This window comes from Acanthochromis polyacanthus, chromosome 1 (assembly GCF_021347895.1).
Source record: "Acanthochromis polyacanthus isolate Apoly-LR-REF ecotype Palm Island chromosome 1, KAUST_Apoly_ChrSc, whole genome shotgun sequence".
Taxonomy (NCBI): domain Eukaryota; kingdom Metazoa; phylum Chordata; class Actinopteri; family Pomacentridae; genus Acanthochromis; species Acanthochromis polyacanthus.
In genome coordinates this window covers 46,597,145-46,615,871 of record NC_067113.1, presented here as the reverse complement: position 1 = coordinate 46,615,871, position 18,727 = coordinate 46,597,145, and the positions used below count along the sequence as shown (strand labels likewise).

The 18,727-nt window shown below is 41.1% G+C and overlaps 1 protein-coding gene across 6 annotated transcripts in view; it reads right to left on the bottom strand.

The window, feature by feature from the left end:
- cald1a (caldesmon 1a) overlaps positions 1 to 18,727 on the bottom strand; it is a 76,353-nt gene that overhangs the window by 37,328 nt on the left and 20,298 nt on the right. For 5 of the 6 annotated variants that reach the window (XR_002596905.2, XM_022218791.2, XM_022218809.2 and 2 more), the window contains exon 2: positions 4,252 to 4,337. Coding sequence is in view for 5 of the 6 variants with exons in the window: in XM_022218791.2 (XP_022074483.1) it covers positions 4,252 to 4,328 (77 nt within the window). In the remaining variant the exon portion in view is untranslated. Of the gene's footprint in view, positions 1 to 4,251; positions 4,338 to 7,054; positions 7,226 to 18,727 lie in introns of those variants that run through there. The other variant, XM_022218799.2, reaches the window with a different exon arrangement.

The following is an 18,727-nucleotide window of genomic DNA, read 5'->3' as shown; positions in this document are numbered from 1 at the left end:
CCACAAAACATAGGTTCCTTGTCTGAAATATTTTTTTTTAAAAATCAGCAAAAAAAAAAATCCCCAAATTTCTGAAAATTTGCAAAACCTTCAGGAAGAAAATTCCAATAATTCCTTCAAAGTTTCCTTTAAAAAAATATTTTTAAAAAATCCCTCAAATTTTGTCAAAAAATTTATTGTAAATATTTGCAAAAAATGAGTAAAAACCTTCAAAAAAAATCCTTAAAATATCCAAAGTGATTACATATATATCAGTAAAACTTCTAATATTTTCTTGAAGAACATTCAGAATTTTTTTGTGTGAATGTTCTTAAGAAACATTTTTTTTAACATTTCTTTTCCCAAAAATGAAATTTCACTGTGAAAATGTATTTTTTGCCACATTTTCAAATTTTAAAACGGGTCAATTTGACCCGCAGGATTAATGGTTTATGGCATTCTCACTAAGACACTTTTGAGTTCTCTCTACTTGTGGTCGTGGTTGTGCTGTTTCCATAGAGGTGCAGGACTTTATATTGCTGTTAAAAATGAGCCTGCGGTGAATAAAAATGTGACTGGAGCAGAAACTGCTTGGCGTCTAGAGAGTTAAAACTGTGATTGTGGTCATGCAGACTATCACCTATCTGCAGAGCAGCCACTGTGTGTGAGCAAATATTGTTAAAGCCAAACCGAGCACAATACGCTGCTCAGCTTCAGTTGGCAGGAAGTGACATGTGTTACAAAAGAAGACCATTTTTAGCCTGAGCAAGATACCATTTGGTCACTGAATTGACTGGGAAAATTCCACATCCGTGTGCTCTCTTTGGATACGATGAAAAAAGAAAAAAAAGAGAAAAAAAAGAGCAGAGACATTCCTGTCTGACTGTGTGCTCCAGTGAAAGGAAACATGCTACAGCGCTGATGAGCAGCATGGATCGGGGAATTGAAAAGCACGAGAGAGTGTGAGAAACTCTAGAACGGAGAATTATGTGTGTGGCTTCACTGAATAAAAGTAAAAGTGAATAGTAGCCCGCTGCGCGCCTCTATGTCAACAATAATTTTCTTACAACTATAACTGAGGCTGATGTAAGACAGAACAGGGAAGGCTTGGCTGTCGTCCCGCCACACACACACACACACACACACACACACACACACACACACACACGATTGTACACTCGGCTGTAGCTCTAAAAAAGTGAATGGACCCTGTCAAGACTTCATCACCTGACGCTGATCTGAAACACATCCACTCATGCTGCAGCGAACACAATGCAGTGGCGCTATTACACAAACTGGAGGACACACACTCGGTGTAGCACAGACAATCACAGTGTCCCAGCATTTAGGAAACAGCTCATGGAGACCTGGCCAGTAAACACTTATAATAGCCAGGAATTTGGCATTCCTACAGCAGTTATTATACGGCCCTACATTCCCTCTTTACTCTCCGTCTTCTCCCAGCACACTCGGTGATGGTTGAATGGAAGCGGGCCAATGAGGCAGCATGTGGTTTTGACTAGACCAACCAAGAGGGGCATGTAAATATTGATTGTTTCAATACATTGGCAGAAATGCAAACAATGTAGAGATGTAATCTTTTATCAATAACAGGAGCGGCGCGTCGCCTGCCAGCCGAAATTATTGCAGCTCGGACCAAATAAACAGTCGCGAACAAACTCCCGTCGAGACCAAAATGTAAATGTCGAAGGCGCTTGCAACTCTTTCCTCTTTTTTGCTCCATTTCTCTTCTCCCTGTCGCCACTTCTTCGTCTACGATTTCTGCCAAATTCCATCTTGTTCGAGAAACATAAACACTCCAAAAATGCATAAATAATTCCAGCAGCGGGGGGTTTTTATGCTGTGAAACCCTAACAGAGGCATTAACCTGAAGAGCACATCTGGGGAAATGAGGCATAAACGTCTAAAAGAGGTAAAAACAACAAGATGCCAAAAAATCAACATTGTGTAACTGTTAAACATGTTTAAACATGTTTAACAGCTAGCACTGTTAAATTTTAAAGGCCCTAGTAGGAGAAGTAATGTATATGTCGCAACGAAATTATGTGTTTAAGAAATTAACTTGATCGTTTTCTGTTTGTTTACCATAGTTACACATTTTCCTATCAGTGTGGAAAAAGCATATGAGATTTTTATGAAAGTTACCCAAATTACACCATTAATTAGAATCAGAAACTGTAAAAACAAGAAAAATTGTGAGATGTTCAGTTTTCTGACAGTCCTTGAAGTACTCATACGTGCCCAATTGCACCTGAAAATCTTCAAATTTCATGATAATCACTTAATTCTACAGGTCTCTATTAAATATTAGGTAAAATAAGGAGGGCGCCTGAGCCAGATTATGTAAAAAAAACTAAAATTTCTTTGCTCCTCAATGCAACCAGAAAGCTATTACTGACTCAGCTATAACCAACAGCCACGTGTCAGAAATTCAGGAACTTTTCCCCTGCACTGGGTTGAACTGCAGACAGTGTAGATGGAGATGCCTCAATTGTAAAGGTTGCTGTGATTAAAACAGCTAAAATATTCCCCCCAGTTTTTCAGTATTGCAAGTGGTAATTCCAGAATTAGTTTCATTTTTTTTGTAAAATAAGTGATTAAAAAAACTGTGCTTTTAAAAAAAATTGCAGATAAATTAAAATTTTGGTTTTCTTCTTTAAGAATCTTGGATCAGTTAATGTAAAAAAAAGGAAAAAAAGGCAGGAAGCCATTATAGAATGAGTTTAATGCGATTAACAGTCACAAAAATTCCCAGAGCAGATTGGAGAAATGTATGAACCATGGTAAAAAGTATTAACAAGTACAATATCTATAGTGTGTAGAGTCACTATGTTTTTTTTCAGTATTGGGAATGTTGGTGGCCACTTTGAAAAATGTTGGAAATTTTCTTTCTTTCTTTTTGAAAACAAATCAGTAACTTGTTCTTTTACATTTCGTGATTTATGGATTTTGGGCTGTTTCCTGGGACTTCACAGTGAAAAAAAATCACCCAGAAACTGGAATTCAGAGGGTTAAAAAACACTTTTTCCAGCATTCACAAGCATGTATATGGCATTTTTGTACTGCAGTTTTTTTGTACTGATCTACTCTTCAACATGCTTGTACTACATGTGATCTATGATGAGCTATTAAGTGACAATATCAGAAACGTACAAGCATCATTGGGGCTCTATTCATCATATATACTTCATTCCTAGTTATTCATATCATACGTTCGGTAACTTTGTATGGAGTACCACTCTGGAAGGAAACCATCCATGCAGCATGTGCAGCCTGATGGGCGCTCTGTTTTCTACGTCTGGATGAATAGGTTAACCCTGAAATTTGTTACCCGATGCATCTCCGCTATTGTGGCCATTTTCCTACATACAAGAAAAGCTATTTTATCATCAGCAAATGGCCTTGTTCGTCTTGCGCTAAATGCTCCTCACGTATCCTTTGTGTCATAAAAAGAATTATCAGAGCAAAAACATCTATGTATTCGGCAGTGGTCAGACCTATGTCAGCTTATTTTCCATGAGTGATGGAGTAACTGGCTCTAATAAAAGGCTTCTCCGTGGCAGATGACCTTGGCCACTATCTGCATCCACATCAACCTCATCCTTTAATTGCGAGGGCTGCAGCACAGATGAAGAGACTGTTAGTGAATACGCTCTATCAAGTACTTCCCTGGCACACTATGTATCAAATTCTCACAATAAAATCCTCCTTTTTTTACAGCTATTTTTGATGACTGCACTTGGCGGGTTACCACTCAATCAGTTTGCCGAAATGAACTTTGGTTTAATCAGTTTCTTCCATTGAATCAAAGAGGGCTCACAAGGACACAGTATCTGGGAGAGAAAATTGGAAAGCAGGAGGGAGGGAGGGCACGATTGAACATTAAAGGTCATCACATTGCTTATCAGATTTCTTATCAGCCCAGTTTTTCTTCCTGCCTGCTTTGGGGAAGCCAATATTCGCTGAGTGAGGTTTTAAAGAGCTCCTTCCTCTTCCAACTTGGCGCGAGCAGCAGAGGAGGCTCGCTGTGCATCGACAACCTGAGCTTCATTACACGACACCAGCTGTACACTTCCAGCAGCCTCAGCGGTAAAATCTGAAACGACAGAAGCCCCTCTGGACTGCAGGTTCTTTAAGCCACCGCTAAGGACCGGCTCTTTAAACACTTTCTGCTTTACAAGAGAATTAGGTGGAAAATCCTGGAGTGCTAATCTGCGAATGTAGAATCAAAGACAAGCGAACGAGTCTCACCGTTCGGCCTCCAGGCGCATCTCCTCCCGCTTCTGCCTCCTCAGCTCCCGGCGTCGCTCAAAGTCCATTTCCTCCATGGTTGTGCCCTGCGGGTTGACAACATCAAACACAAACGTGTTTAATTTACCCAAGACGACAGCAAAAAGGAAATACGTTCATTTAAATGTCCTCAGAGAGCACAGCTACAGCTTGAGTAGCCTTCGTTTTCTGATCTCTGATTATCAAAACGGTGTACTATTATTTCTGTAAAGTATTACTTGGTGCCATGGCTCTTTAATGTATTTACATTCCTGAATTATCTCTCTGTGTAGCAGTTTTATTGTTAGTGGCAGATTTACATACAGTGTTATCAAACCAGCGTTATCAATTCTAATCTCTCTCCAATAACAACCTCACTGTTTACCGTTCACTCCTTTTACACCATAGCAAAGACGTCTGTATTCAGTTACTGTGAATGAAAACTGCTGTTTCACATTAAAAGCATTTATCTGGCAAAACATGGGGGCAAGGGATAGTTGAGTGGCTGCTCAGGGGACATTTGCTGTCAGATGTAATTGCTCTTAAACTGACTGTTACTATGACGACAGTCTCACATAGTCAGACCATTCTCTAGCCCCGACAGAGTGTTGTGTAGAATGCTCTGACTGCACCTCAGTATCATTTTACTACTGGGGCTTTGGGTTTCTTGAAACCAATCAGAATCATCTTGGGGGGGACATTTGCACACAGGGAGGTGAGCACTTTCATGGCTGCTGTATTTTGTGACCTAAACGTTCAGTAAACTTGAAATTTTCGTTTGTGAGGTTGCTACCTGCAAATTGTTGCTGCTGCAGTGAAGGAATGATGGGTTTTTGATAATGGAAGTAGTACAACTATACGTGAGATGGCAGACTTTTACCTGAAGTCTACATCTAAGAAGTCAGACTACTATGATGACACAAGTGTTGCGAGATCTAGGGTTGGACCTGAATATCCAAACATTTGAACATTTGGTCGTTGTGGTAGTGTCTGAATATTAATGTTGAGATTCATATACTCGAAATACCACCCTGTCGCCATCGTCACCGAAAAAAAAGGAAAGAAATTGCTATTCGGACCAGTTCTATAGAAATCATGACTGAAATCCTGAGCATTACAATTTTAACCCTGAGCTCCAAAACCTGCTGGCCGATACACCTTTTATAAGAGCAAGAACTCGTGAAAACAGATAGAATTGTATGATTTTTAACTTTCCCACAATCCTTGAACCAATGAAGTGTGACTTTCAGATTAGTCGGAAAAACAACCAAATCTTAGCTTAAAATCGAGACATCTAATCAATATTACATGATTCAACGTGTCTCTGTTCTAAATTTTCAAAAAATACGTTTGTACAATCAGATTGTGTGAAAATTCTGAGCTTCTCTCTGAATGACTGAGCTGCAACCAACCAGCCGAGCCCGGCTAGACCCATGTTCTGAAGGCACTAGGGTCTAGGGCTGCTCGACAGGGAGGGAGGCGGGCTAAAAGGTTGTCTATCAAATCCCTCTGCAGCAATTGGGTAGGTATACAACCAATTAGCGCAACGAATAGGCTCCTAGAGCGCCGGAAATCAGAGGATGCGGTAGTTCGGTGAAGCCTTATTTATACAGTCAATGGGTGAAGCTCAAGTATATTACAGACATGTTAACAGAAAGATTATTCAGAGTCGGTGCTAATGGAGCTCAACGACTGTTGTCCTTTTTGTTGTCGACCCTGGCAGAGAATTAAATTCGTTGCCGTGGGTTGTCGAGCACGGCTAGGCTAGTTGTTTCCGGTTGTTTCTGTCAGAATCGTCGCGCCTCTGTCGTCACGTAGTTATGCCCGCCTTCTGACTCTACACTTCATGGTGATTTGTCCGGCCAGTTTTAGGAGTATCCAGCCTTGAGCCTTATGGAGGGTAACTAGACCCACCCTGGCAGAGAATTAAATTTGTTGCCGTGGGTTGTCTAGCGCGGCTAGGCTAGCAACCAACAATAAACACACTAAAATTTAGAGACTTTTCAGCTGAACTGCAGGCAGTGTTTACACTGAGCAGATGGAAGACAAGTTAGTAATAATAATTAAGAATGTAAGTAGTAAAGTATCTATCGTAAAACATTGGTAACCCCTGTGGGCATGGAAAACTGTTGATTCAGGGTTTATTCAATTTTGTAAATTGAATTAAAGAAAATAAACTTTTATTTTTGATGATTTAGATTTATAATTGTGGTACACCGCACATAGGAAATGAGGTCTCTACTAATAGCCATAGCTGTGCTGTTTCCATAGAGGTGCAAGACTTAAAATTACAGGCAGTATAAAAATGTGACAAGCAAAAAATGCCTGGAAACTGCTTGGAGTTTAGAGGATTGAATTTATCTTTCTATATACACTAATGACCGGAAGTGTACGGTCATATCTCTGTGTACAAGCCTCAGTTAGGTGACAACATGGCTACGATTTTTGTTGGAAAATTGGGAAGTAAGACAAAAAGAAAAAGACAGAAAGAGAGAGGAAGGTGAAGTCAATATAGGATGTTAACTCCATCAGTTAAGAGCGACTCTCACTAAAAACACCCCACTAGGGAACGTGACTGGCTGCGCTGTGAGGCCTGAGACCACCCAGGAGCTGCTGAGCCTCCCATCGTACATCTAGGATCCCCGCTAAACCGCCACCAACATCTACTGTACGCTGCAGCAGAGCGAACACAAGCTAGCTGAGCAGCACGAGTAGAAAGCAACAAGTGACAGTAAGATGCTTTAAATAAAGTGCATTACGGAGAAACAAAGGATGCCTGTCATACCTTGAATTAGCTCTTCCAAGAGTCTGTTTTCCTTCACACCATACCAGCTTCTCACAATGACTTCTCCCTGCAAAGCCACAATGCAACAACTTCTAGTACCGCTCTCCCACAGTCCGGCCTCAGCTGACAGAAAAGGCAAATGCTTGCTTCTTTCCCCTCCCTGCTAGTCGTCCCTCCCTCCATCCCTCAGTGACCTCCTTCCTTTTTTTCCCTTTAGTCTCACCCCCTTTTACCCTCCTTCCCTCCCTCCCTCCTGTGTCCTGTCTCCCTTTCTCTCCCTATCTCTGCTGCTAAGTTTTCCTGTGTTGTTTACCGACACTACTAAACTTTGAGCTCAGCTTCCTGCGTGTCGTTAGCGTGCTCCCTGACTGCTTTTTCTCCCGTCTGCACACACAGGTTTACATGTACGGAAACATGTAGGTAAAAGCATTCATGTGCACACACGGGAGACTTTCTAAATGAAACTGTGACTCCAAGGGATCCTGTTAACTCTCACCCTCCCGCCTGCATCTTCTCACCCAGGCTCCTCCCCTCCCTTGCGAGTCTGCACAGTAAACACAGCCTCGATATTACGCCGTCAAAGCACTCTGCGACTCGGACAAGATACCCTGAATACCGCAAGAATCCTCCGTCTATGTTTAGATGAACGTTTATAGTGTCATTTGTGAAACGGCGGGGAGGGAAATGGCAATTGGATGTGGGGCTACTCATACAACTGTAATTAAGACGAAATGAGAGCAATAACTAAAACCGACAAGGCCTCCAAACATCACCAGTCTAATCACATACTTCCTAGAACCAGCGACGCCAAGGGAGACAAAGTTATTAGTAACGCAAGCATGGTAGCATGTAAATTTTGCGAGTTATTGTTGCAAATAATGCATGATTTATTCAGCTGAGAGGACTGTGTTTTCATTTGGTGTTTAGATTTGCACAGAAATGAGTCATAGATCTTTTTAAAAACAAGTCATTTACTCTTAGAAAATTATCACTAGGTAAATTAAAATCCAACCGAGTCTCACAGAGTGGAATACATCTTTTAGAGATTTACATGAATAATAAACTGGAGATTGTGAGCTGATTTATGATGTATGAAAGGGAGAGAAAATGCAGCACTGTGTTGCCGCTACATGGGGGAACACGGTGCTGAACACCAGCAGAAAGGGCGCTCAGTAAGACGTAGAAGTTGTGTACATCGCTGAAGGGACCACCCACGCTTGGCAAAAGCCAACACAGGCAGAAGAGGAGAAAGATAGCATTCCAAAAAGTTGTGCAACCTGGCGTCACAAGTTTGTGACATTTTCAGACTTTTTACAAGTTCAGCCTGCCTGTGCCTGTCCACCGTCTTCTTCCTTCACTGCATCTGTCCATTTTTTTCCACCGTTTATCTCCATCTATCCATCCCGCCCTCCCTTCTTACTCTGTCTCTGTTTTTTCTTCCCTCCTCCCCTCCTTCTCTTTCCCCGTCTGCCCCCACCTTCTACAATGGCTATAATGACACATTTACCAGTCAAATTACTACCTGTCGAGACTGCCAGACCCTGGCATAGAACCCAGTGTCTAAGTGCCAGCCTCCTGAAAAGCCTTAAAATCCAAGTTGATATTATCCTGACAGTCACTGGGATTACACCACCTTATAATGCCTCTATCTTCTCACGAATTCTGGAGTTAAAAGCACCAAAACAATGGGCCCCTATTGGCCAAATGAGGCACGGAGCAGATCAAGCAAAAGTCTGGGAGTAAAGGCTGACAAAAAGTATGGGCCAGCAGCGCAGCGTCTATTTTTGGCTCTCGTGAAATGTTCCCAACGCTGGCATTGAGTTCTGTGAGACGAGAAGACTGCAGCTTTTTGGTCAGATTTGTTGCTGCGATACTCGGCACAAACCATCCCCTCGCAACCTTTAGACAAACACATTAATCTTCACGTTATGGTTATGGAGCTATGTGAGGAATGCTCCTATTTAACCTCTGATTTTCGTTGAGGGGACTTGAAAGAGCCTCCAAATTACTCACTCACATGCCAGTTAAACTCAACTCCTCTGTTGGATCTTTGTGTGTGCAGCAACTGTTTGGCTTGTTGAATAAAGGGAATTAATGCGAAAATAAACAAGTAAAAAACAGCTCAGTTATGCTCTTGCCAGCTGTGACTTTGGCAAATAAAGGAACAATGGCGACTTGTTACAGCTGGTGGGTACAAGGCTGAAACAGCCACAAGTCAAACTGAAGTTATAAAAACCTTTATGGCAGTAAAAACAAAACATGCTGACATAACTTGAATGAATCAAATATGAGAGAACATGGCTTAATATTGCAATAAATTTGACTTTAATCCTGCATTGATCCATCAGTTAAGTAAATTTCTGTCAAAATACTTTGTTTGTAGCAGCACCGCAGGCTATTCTTGCTCAGAAAGCAGTGCTAAATGTCTGAAGTGTAGTGTCCTAGCACAAAAACTATATCACATTAAATTATGCAAACTTAAAATCTGGTTCACAGTGCTTTGACTTTAAATGAAAAGTTAAAGGTACAGTCAGCGATTCAAATCAAATTATCTTTATTGCAAACTCCACTGACACTTGATGTTTACTGTAAAATTAGCCTGTACATGGGGTGACTTTTTTAATATAAATCATCCATTAAAAATTTGTTAAGGCCTAAAGTTATTTAATTTAAGGAATGGTTGAGTTGAGTGCGGGCTGCACAGTGGAGTAGTGGAGTAGTGGTTAGCACTTTTGCCTTGCAGCAAGAAGATCCCCGGTTCAAATCCCGGCCTGGGCCTGGGATCTTTCTGCATGGAGTTTGCATGTTCTCCCTGTGCATGCGTGGGTTTTCTCCGGGTACTCCGGCTTCCTCCCACAGTCCAAAAATATGCTGAGGTTAACTGATGACTCTAAATTGCCCGTAGGTGTGAATGTGAATGTGAGTGTGATTGTTCGTCTGTATATCTAGCCCTATGACAGACTGGTGACCTGTCCAGGGTGTCCTCTGCCTTCGCCCGAGTCAACTGGGATAGGCTCCAGCACCCCCCGCAACCCTAGTGAGGATAAAGCGATGTGTAGAGAATGGATGGATGGTTGAGTTGAGTGCCATCAAAGGACTGTCCACAGTCTCTCTAGACATTTGCATGGCCTCCACCTCGTAGCTTTTGATTAGCTTGGAGTTAGGAGGAGTCACAAAACAGCCACAGCTAAAACTAAAACTGATACTTCTGTACAGGAAATGGTTGATCCATCTTCATATACAATAGTTAGTACAAAACACTGGATTGGTAAACGGGAACCAAACAAATTAGCTTGGATTGATTCACACAATACTATTCTACACAGTCTTTCATGTTGTGCACGTGGAGAAGGACAGTAAATTTACTGAAGCTCACTACTTAAATATGATAACCAGAAAAATAACAATCTTTCACTGCAACAGTGAAAACACAAACCACAGTTTCTAGTTACTCCATCAGCCCATACAAGTTAAAAGAGCAAGAAGGGTGCATTATGACTGAGGCTGACCTTACAGAAAAGGACTTAAAAATACTGACAATATACAAATACTGCAGCCCTCCTCTGGGACTCCTGAGGAACACACTGTTCTCTGAAGGGGTGAGGAGGAGTTATAAGTCTTGCAGTCACAGCTGTGCAGGTGTCCAGGTGAAGAGAAGGATTCCAGCCCAGTGGAATGTAAGAGACACATGGCACAATGCCAGGCCTTTCTCATCTTTGCGTCAGTGGAAGAAAATATTTTGTCCACCTGCCACAGTGTTTGGTATGCTGGAGAGTTCAAGAGCCACTTGGCTTTTCAGAGTACCAACGAGAGGAGACCAGATGATTCATAAAATGTGAAATTGTTGCACAGTGATGATGCCCACTTGTCAGATACAAAACAATGTCAAATATCACTGAGAAAGTACAGAACAGACGGCATGTAATGGGCCGTGGAAGATGCAGAAAGTTTTCAGCAGCTGCAGGATTTCACGTATTTTGACATCAGCTGTCTTCACGGATCAATACTTAGTGAGCCAGACTTAAATTTTACGGTTCCTAGACAAAAGTTGCAGAGACTGAAAATACTTTGTCTCCAAATTCTGACAAATTTGAAGCTTTTATTGTGGGGATGGTCTCCATCAAATAATGTCATGGTTCTGCCAGAGTAACCTGACACGTTACTCATTTTCTCTTTGTAACAGAAATGACGACTGCACAGCCTCTCGGTCTCCTTAAGAGTCACTTTAGTTTGAAGGTAGTCAGCAGTGGTATGTCTTTTTTTTCATTATTTATAGGGAACATTGAGATGTAATATATATACAGGTGTCCTTTTTTGTTGTTTTTCTGGCACTTTTGCTATGATTTTGTTCAAAAAAGCCTCTATGAGCTTTTGGACCAATATCAGAGCCAGTTGAGAGTGTGCACATCCAAGACTTCTGCTGGCAAAGCAGGCTAACTTAGTAAATACAATATTATAATTTCATCATAATTTCACAGGTCTATACAACTACTTATATAGTTAAAAGGCATTTTCTATCACAAAAAAGGCCAGTTTCTACTTTTTGCTATATCGATTCTTAAACCACATGAAGATTACTTTCTCAGAGCATAAAAGCATCAAATTGAATGCTCCTTCAATGTAAAGTCTATGGGAAAAAAAATACTGAGTAGTACTGTATTGTAGTAATGCACAGAATTAGATGCTAACTTGACAAGAAATTAACATATTTACAAAGCCAGACACATTACAGATAGAACAGTATTGCCACATATGTTGTTGAATATGACAGTTGACTTGAAAAGAAAACAGTTCAGAAAAAGAGACTTGAGATAAGTCAACAATGGCATCACTCTCAGCAGCACATGTAGCAGAGTACACAAGCAGACAATGGTGAGGAGTCGAGTGGTGTCACAGTAAGTTGTAACTAGTTTTTGAAACACATAAAACAATAATTTCATCAGTTTACAGTTTCAATACAACTAACATAACTGTGCCCCTGATAACTACCAAGCCATGTGCTTAAATAACCTCTGTTTTCTATGCTACATTTTGTCTACAACGATGCAGATAGAAAGATTGGCATCAGAGCATCTCTTCCCTTTAATGTTGCCGCTAAAAAGCCAGCAGATGATGGTGCAGTGCTGGATTGAGTTACCACCTGGTTGGGAAAATTAAATGCTGAAAAGTACTAAGCAATGCCCCATCTTATATGGTCCAGTCACAGCCACGCTGCCAATCATGCTACTAGTACTCGTACCTAGCAAACCACGTAGCAACTTTCACAGCTTGTTAGTAGAGTTGATGCAAACATGTTAGCACAAAAGCTCATTCGCCTTACACAGTGAAACATTAATACAAATCTAATTAATGCTAACATTATGGCTAACTTTCAGGAAACACAGTTTGCCACATGTGCCAAACAGAACAATTCCCATCACTGCATTTACAAGAGTTAAAATCTAAAATCCAGTTGTACATAGAAAGTTTCTCCTGATCATTTATAATAGAGACTCTTTTCATGTCTTGAGTTACTCTTGTGACTGCTATACATTTAAAAAAAAAAACATTTTGCTATATTTACATTTTGATTAGCAAGAAAAAAATGTTTCTGATTGGAGAAAAATGGTTATGAACTAATATGTAGAATGAAATTCAGAGCTAGCTTGATAGATGTATAAGACATATATAAGACAGTTTGCTCACCTATGTGTTTCATCATATCCCAAAATGTACCTAAATTCATCACAGGTAATAATTAAACAGCATATAGGACATAAAATACAAACTAGTTTGGTTCCAGCTCAGATATATCATTGAGTTAATGTCTCACACTTTTACACACACATTTATGTTTAGAAAAAAATTACTCTGTAAAATCAGCATCAACCCAAAAAATCTAGTACTTATTTGTACACAGACCAAATAAAAAGCAATGAGGAGAGTTGTTCAGTCGCGATGGGAGGAACAACAGATAAAGAGAGTCGTGTGGTGGTCGAGTCTAAGCTGAGATATGGTGGTAGTGAATTTTGGCAAAGTAAGAATGATCATTTTATGGTTATTTTATCACGCAGATAAAGCTTCTGCAGTAAAACAAGGAAGTAGAGCGGGATAAAGAGAGAGATACTGCATGCCTGTAGGTAGTGCACACTAACAGCTGTTTTGGCTGAGGCTCTGGGGACAGTTTGAGTTGGGTAAACCGAACGTTTTCTGCGGGGGTAAGGAGTCTCCTGAGACTAGTCTGACAGGCCTGTTAAAATACGCTCAGCCTCCATGTGTGAAGGTGTGAGCGCATCATGATAAACAGTATTTAACAAACAAGATTTACATGTGTTTGCTGTGTGGAGAGTGTCTGCAGATGTGTACAGAGGTGGTATACGTGAGTGATTGCTTTTCTTCCTGCGTGCACTTTCTGAGAATCAAATGCTTTCACAATTGCGAATACACGAGGCCACCGCGAGTACACCGAGTGTGTGTGTTTATGGTAGGACAAATGTGTGTACATGTGTGATATCAATCACCACCTACAGTGCTGTGTTTGGAAAGCTGGCCTTGTGGTTGCGGCTTTCTGCGCTATGTGTCTCCTCTTGCACGTCCAGGCCGAGGCAACATTAACACGTTTACAGTCCTAGGATGCAGAGCGGCTGTGGATGAGCGTTCATAAATTCAGCTGGAGGTTCGCTGGCACACGGAGGCCAAGAATTTCCCTTTCTTTCCATCTCGGCTTGTCGCTCTCTCGGCTTCATCTGTCATCTAGAGTGTCTCTTTGTCTGCCTGCCCTTCACAGCCTGACCGATACACTGGTGAGGTGATATTACTGGCTGATGATGTGCGATAGGGCTGTCGTTTGTTACTCAAAATTACACATTAAATCTGAAAAGGTCTTTTGATTGCAAATTTTAGACTGCAAAAGCACACTTCGCTTTAGTAAACTGTGCCATTAACACTCCTTTTCCTATCGCTTTTGGGTTCAAATCATAGTAAATTGTGGACAAAGATAAGATGGCTTGTTGACTGTCAGGTGTCAGTGAGTGAAGCAGCAGAAGCACCACAAATGAACACAATTTTACAACATGGGTGTGTGTACTTAAAAGAAATTATGTTTTAGCTGCACTTACCATGAAAAAAGTGACAGCCCTAATAAATATGTAACTAGAAAATACAACACACAAATGCCAAAGATATGTAAGAAATAGTTAACGCAAAAAACTTTACTGGATGTTTACGACAAAGGCAAAGAGCCCAGGCTGGAACTGAACCTGAGCCACTGCAGTAAATACATGCTGAGCTTTCAGGGGCATCTATATCTACAGTAACCACATTTCAAGAACCTAAGTTTGTTCACGTTAGATTATTTTGATTATTTTGTGTGACTTCTTTAAACTCTCAAATGTAAATCGTCTGAGCCCCTAAGCAGTTTCTGGGCATTTTTTACTCACTGTGGGCTCATTTTTACTGCAATATGAAGTCCTGCGTCTCTATGGAAACAGCACAGCCATGACTAAGAGTAGAGAGAACTCAAATATTTATTTTGTGCAGCATGGCACAGTTATAATGCCATTTATTTGACTGTTTATTTTACAAAAATCTTGCTCTGCTTCATGTAAACACAGCCTGCAGCTCAGCCTAGTTCAGCCTAAAATTCCCTGAATGCTTCACATGTGATTGTTGGCCATGGCTCATTGTCTAGTGGCTTCCTAGTAGGGCTGGAACCGAATATCTGAATACACGGTCGTTGTGGTGGCATCTGAATGCTAATTTTGGGATCTGCATACGGGGTTCTCCCCACACCCCCCCCCGCTGTAACATGTGGACCAACACTGACAAAAAAGACAAAATGCCAAAGATGGAGATATCCCTGCTAATGCTGTCTGACTCTGACAATGAACACCTCAAAAGCATGATCAAAGTTTTCAAAAATGCGTTTTCCCTCCACCTTTCTGCCGCCGCTGCCACTGCCGCCTACGACGAGCCGAATATTCAGATGTTGGCCATTAATTGGGCCGGAATATCTGGAGCCCAGAAAGTGCCATTCAGACAAGTCCTACTTCCTAGTTGTGCAAAGGAGTGCAGATTTTTTGCTTTTTTTTTTAACAGAATCTAAGCATGAAAAGACCATTGCACACAGAATTCACACGGCGAGTTTGATTGTAATGAACTGGTAGGAGATGGTAGCCTAGCCGTGCTAGACAACCCACGGCAACGAATTTAATTCTCTGCCAGGGTGGGTCTAGTTTCCCTCCATAAGGCTCGAGGCTGGATTCTCCTAAAACTGGCCGGACCAATCACCATGAAGTGTAGAGTCAGAAGGCGGGCGTAACGAAGTGACGACAGAGGTGCGACGATTCTGACAGAAACAACCAGTGCACAATAAACAGTTATCTTTCGAATCGGCTTTGGCCACAGCCCTTAAAGATTTGAAGCTAAAATTCAACTTGAAAGATAAACAAAGGATGGTACTTAAGTGTATCATTGAGAAGAAAGACGTATTTGGACTTATGCCGACGGGATATGGCAAATCCTTAATATACCAGTTGGCTCGGCGGCTCGGCAGCTCCGCTGGTTGGGAAGCTAATGGGACTTAGCCACAGTCCGCCGGTGCTCTCGGAACTATGTCAGCCTATTTGTTGCGTTGATTGGTTGTACACCTACCCAATTGCTGCAGAGTGATTTGATAGACAACCTTTTAGCCCGCCTCCTTCCCTGTCGAGCTTCCCTAGACCCTTGTGCCGTCAGAAACATGGGTTTAGCATGGCTAGGCTAAGGAGATGGTTCATTTTTTGGCAAATTTTTAAACAAAACATGTCAAATAACATGATTTTGATCAAATATTGCGACTTCGATCTCAGATCCGGTTAAGTTTCCAAACCCAGCAGTGTATTGCAGATGAGTAATTAGAGGATTATTGGGTAGTTCAAAATTCAACAATTCTTTCAAAATGCAATTAGCAAAGGATGCAATGTGGGTAATACCATTACTAGCTACAAAATAATGAGACTCTTAATTTAATTTATTTCGAGCAGATTGAAACTCTCAGGAGCTGTTTATGCTTATTGATGCATGTATACTATCTAGTCCTGTGGTTTTCACTATTAAAAAGCTACTCCTAGTAAGTTTTGTAGCACTGAGGTTGTGCTTTTTGAATCTTTTTTTCTGTCCTTCTTGTGTGACTGTCACGGTTTTGATGGTATCTCATGTGGAAATGCTTCATGACATGTTTTAAATCTATTAGAGTCAACACTGAAATGAAGCTTGACTTTAAAAAATTGTATCAGAATTCAAATCTCAATGCCTGTCAGAAAAATTGGAATTAGATATTTTTCCCCAAATTGTTCAGCCCTACTATCAGCCTCAAAAATCTGGTATCTGTCAGCTGCACTGTCTTTACTGAGTTGTCTTCTTCTTCCTTCCTCTTTGGACTACAATGCAGCAGCTTCGCCAACAGCTGCAGACTATGTGTTCAGCTTTAATATGAAAAGACACAGGGTTAGTTGGCTATGAGTTACATGCTCATTTTACGGGGTTTAATCATACCAAACAGCCAGGCTTCTTTCCGTTATTTGTCCGCGTCTCTGCAACTGCATGCCACAGTGTGAATATCAACCACAACAGCCTCCGCTGTCAAAGCCAAGGTCTTCAGCTGTGACTATATATTCTAGGCAACATATGAGGTGGCCAACTGCATCAGGGCTCAGCTCAATCTCAATACCATCTGCTTTCCGCTCACACTCTATCTCCTCCAAAACAAATGTTTGAAAGAGCGGGGCTTCGGCTCGAAATGAGGAAAAATTTAACCAAGCGAGAGCCAACGGTATTCGTAGGCAAACCGGTGAAGCTAATGCAAAGTGAAAAGCGAAAAGCGATGACGTGTTTGAAGCTCAGGCAAGAAACGGGACCTCAGATGTCACAGATGTATTGTCTTAGATGACTTAAGATTTGGCGATCAGACACAATCCTCCTTCAAATCGCGGCACAATCTCCTCCGTGCTGACTTTGGCCGTCGGATGGAAGACGAACCGTGCAGCGAGGGGAAATTTCACATCAGTGTAAGGAAAAGACCTGAAGGTTAAAGATGTTAAGTTTCCATTCGGTGAAGAGAAAGGAGACTCCTGCATTCCCAGACAATGGTTCACATTCCATAACACCTCGCAGTGCCCTGTGAATCATACACACTGAGACAGACTGACTGAGGTTATCTGTTCACACACACACTCGGCCAACAAAGTCTCAATGGAATACCTCGGATGCATAATACATTAGAGGGTGCTAGTAGGCTATAGTAAGCAGCGATAGGATTAAACAAGGACTGAATTATCACTGGATCCAAAGATCAGATACACAGACAAACTAGCAATGAAATACCAAATGCTTAATGTGTCTAAAACCAGTGAAAACCTTGCATTTTGTTGTGCTTATTGCAAAAAAGCAGGAATCAGATAAATAGTAAAAGTAAAAGCAGAGGACAGGAACATCCTTACTGTCTTTAACCCCATGTTGTCCTGGGGGACAAATTGAGGAGTTTTAAAATTTGAAAATGTGGAAAAAGTATACATTTTCAGAGTGAAACTTCTGATGTCCACATTTTCAATGTTTTTGAAAATCTTTGAGCATTTCTGGTGGAAAAATAGAAATGTTAGAAATGTTTAAGAATATTCACAAAAAAATCAACCAAAATCCAGCGAATTTCGCTGGATTTTGGTTTTACGGATATGTATGTAATCATTTCAGATATTTTTTGAAAATTTTTAGCCATTTTTTGAAAATATTTGCAAGAATTTTCTTGCAACATTTGAGGGATTTTTTAAAAATAAAACTTTTAAGGGAAACTTTTAAGGAATTATTTGAATTTTCTTCCTGAAGGTTTTGCAAATTTTCAGAAATTTGGGGAGTTTTTTGCTGAATTTTTGGATTTTTTTCAGACGAGGAAACAATATTTTTTGGTGCCTGCAAATGAGGACAACAGGAGGGTGAAGGAAGTTTATCCTAAAAGACAGACTTAATCTGCCAACAAGTGTTGATTCGAACGTAGGTTAACACTGATTAGTGCAAATAAAATTGGGAGAAAAACACCAATGCAACAGTGTTTTCTGTTAAAGGTTTTGCATGCACATAGGAGCTACTGCACACAAAAGCTACCTGAGAAAAAAATTTAAATCATTACAACGTAAGACAATCATGTGTTGGTTTTTTACACTGTTACGGCCACCAGTATTGGTGTGCCACCTGCTTTTGGGTGGTTTTTTGTTGGGCCTTTTGGTGGGGAGATTGCATGTTTGGGTTCAGCTGTGGCTGTTTGAGTCTCTCCAGCACCCCAGCTGCCAGCCATTCCCACTGACGACTCTGGAATTGACAACCTACACTGCAGCCCTGTTCTCCCCACCTCCTGACCTTCCTGATTGGGCCACCCTCCAGCTCCCCTCCGCCTCTGACCAACCAGACACTGCCACACCTGCAGGCTATATACCTGCAACTATGCTGTTAGTTGGGGTGGCTGATGTTTGTTAGCAGTCTGCTCTGTGTGTGATCATTTGTATTTTGATGAGTTTTGGTCTGTAGGTACATGTGGTTGGGTTGGTGGGTACCGCAGACCACTTTGGTCTGTAGACACTCGTGGTGAGTGCTACAGACACTGTGGGCTCAGTGAAGAAGCCATTCAAGTTTTGAGTCTTCGTTACCTGTGTGATCAATGTGTGT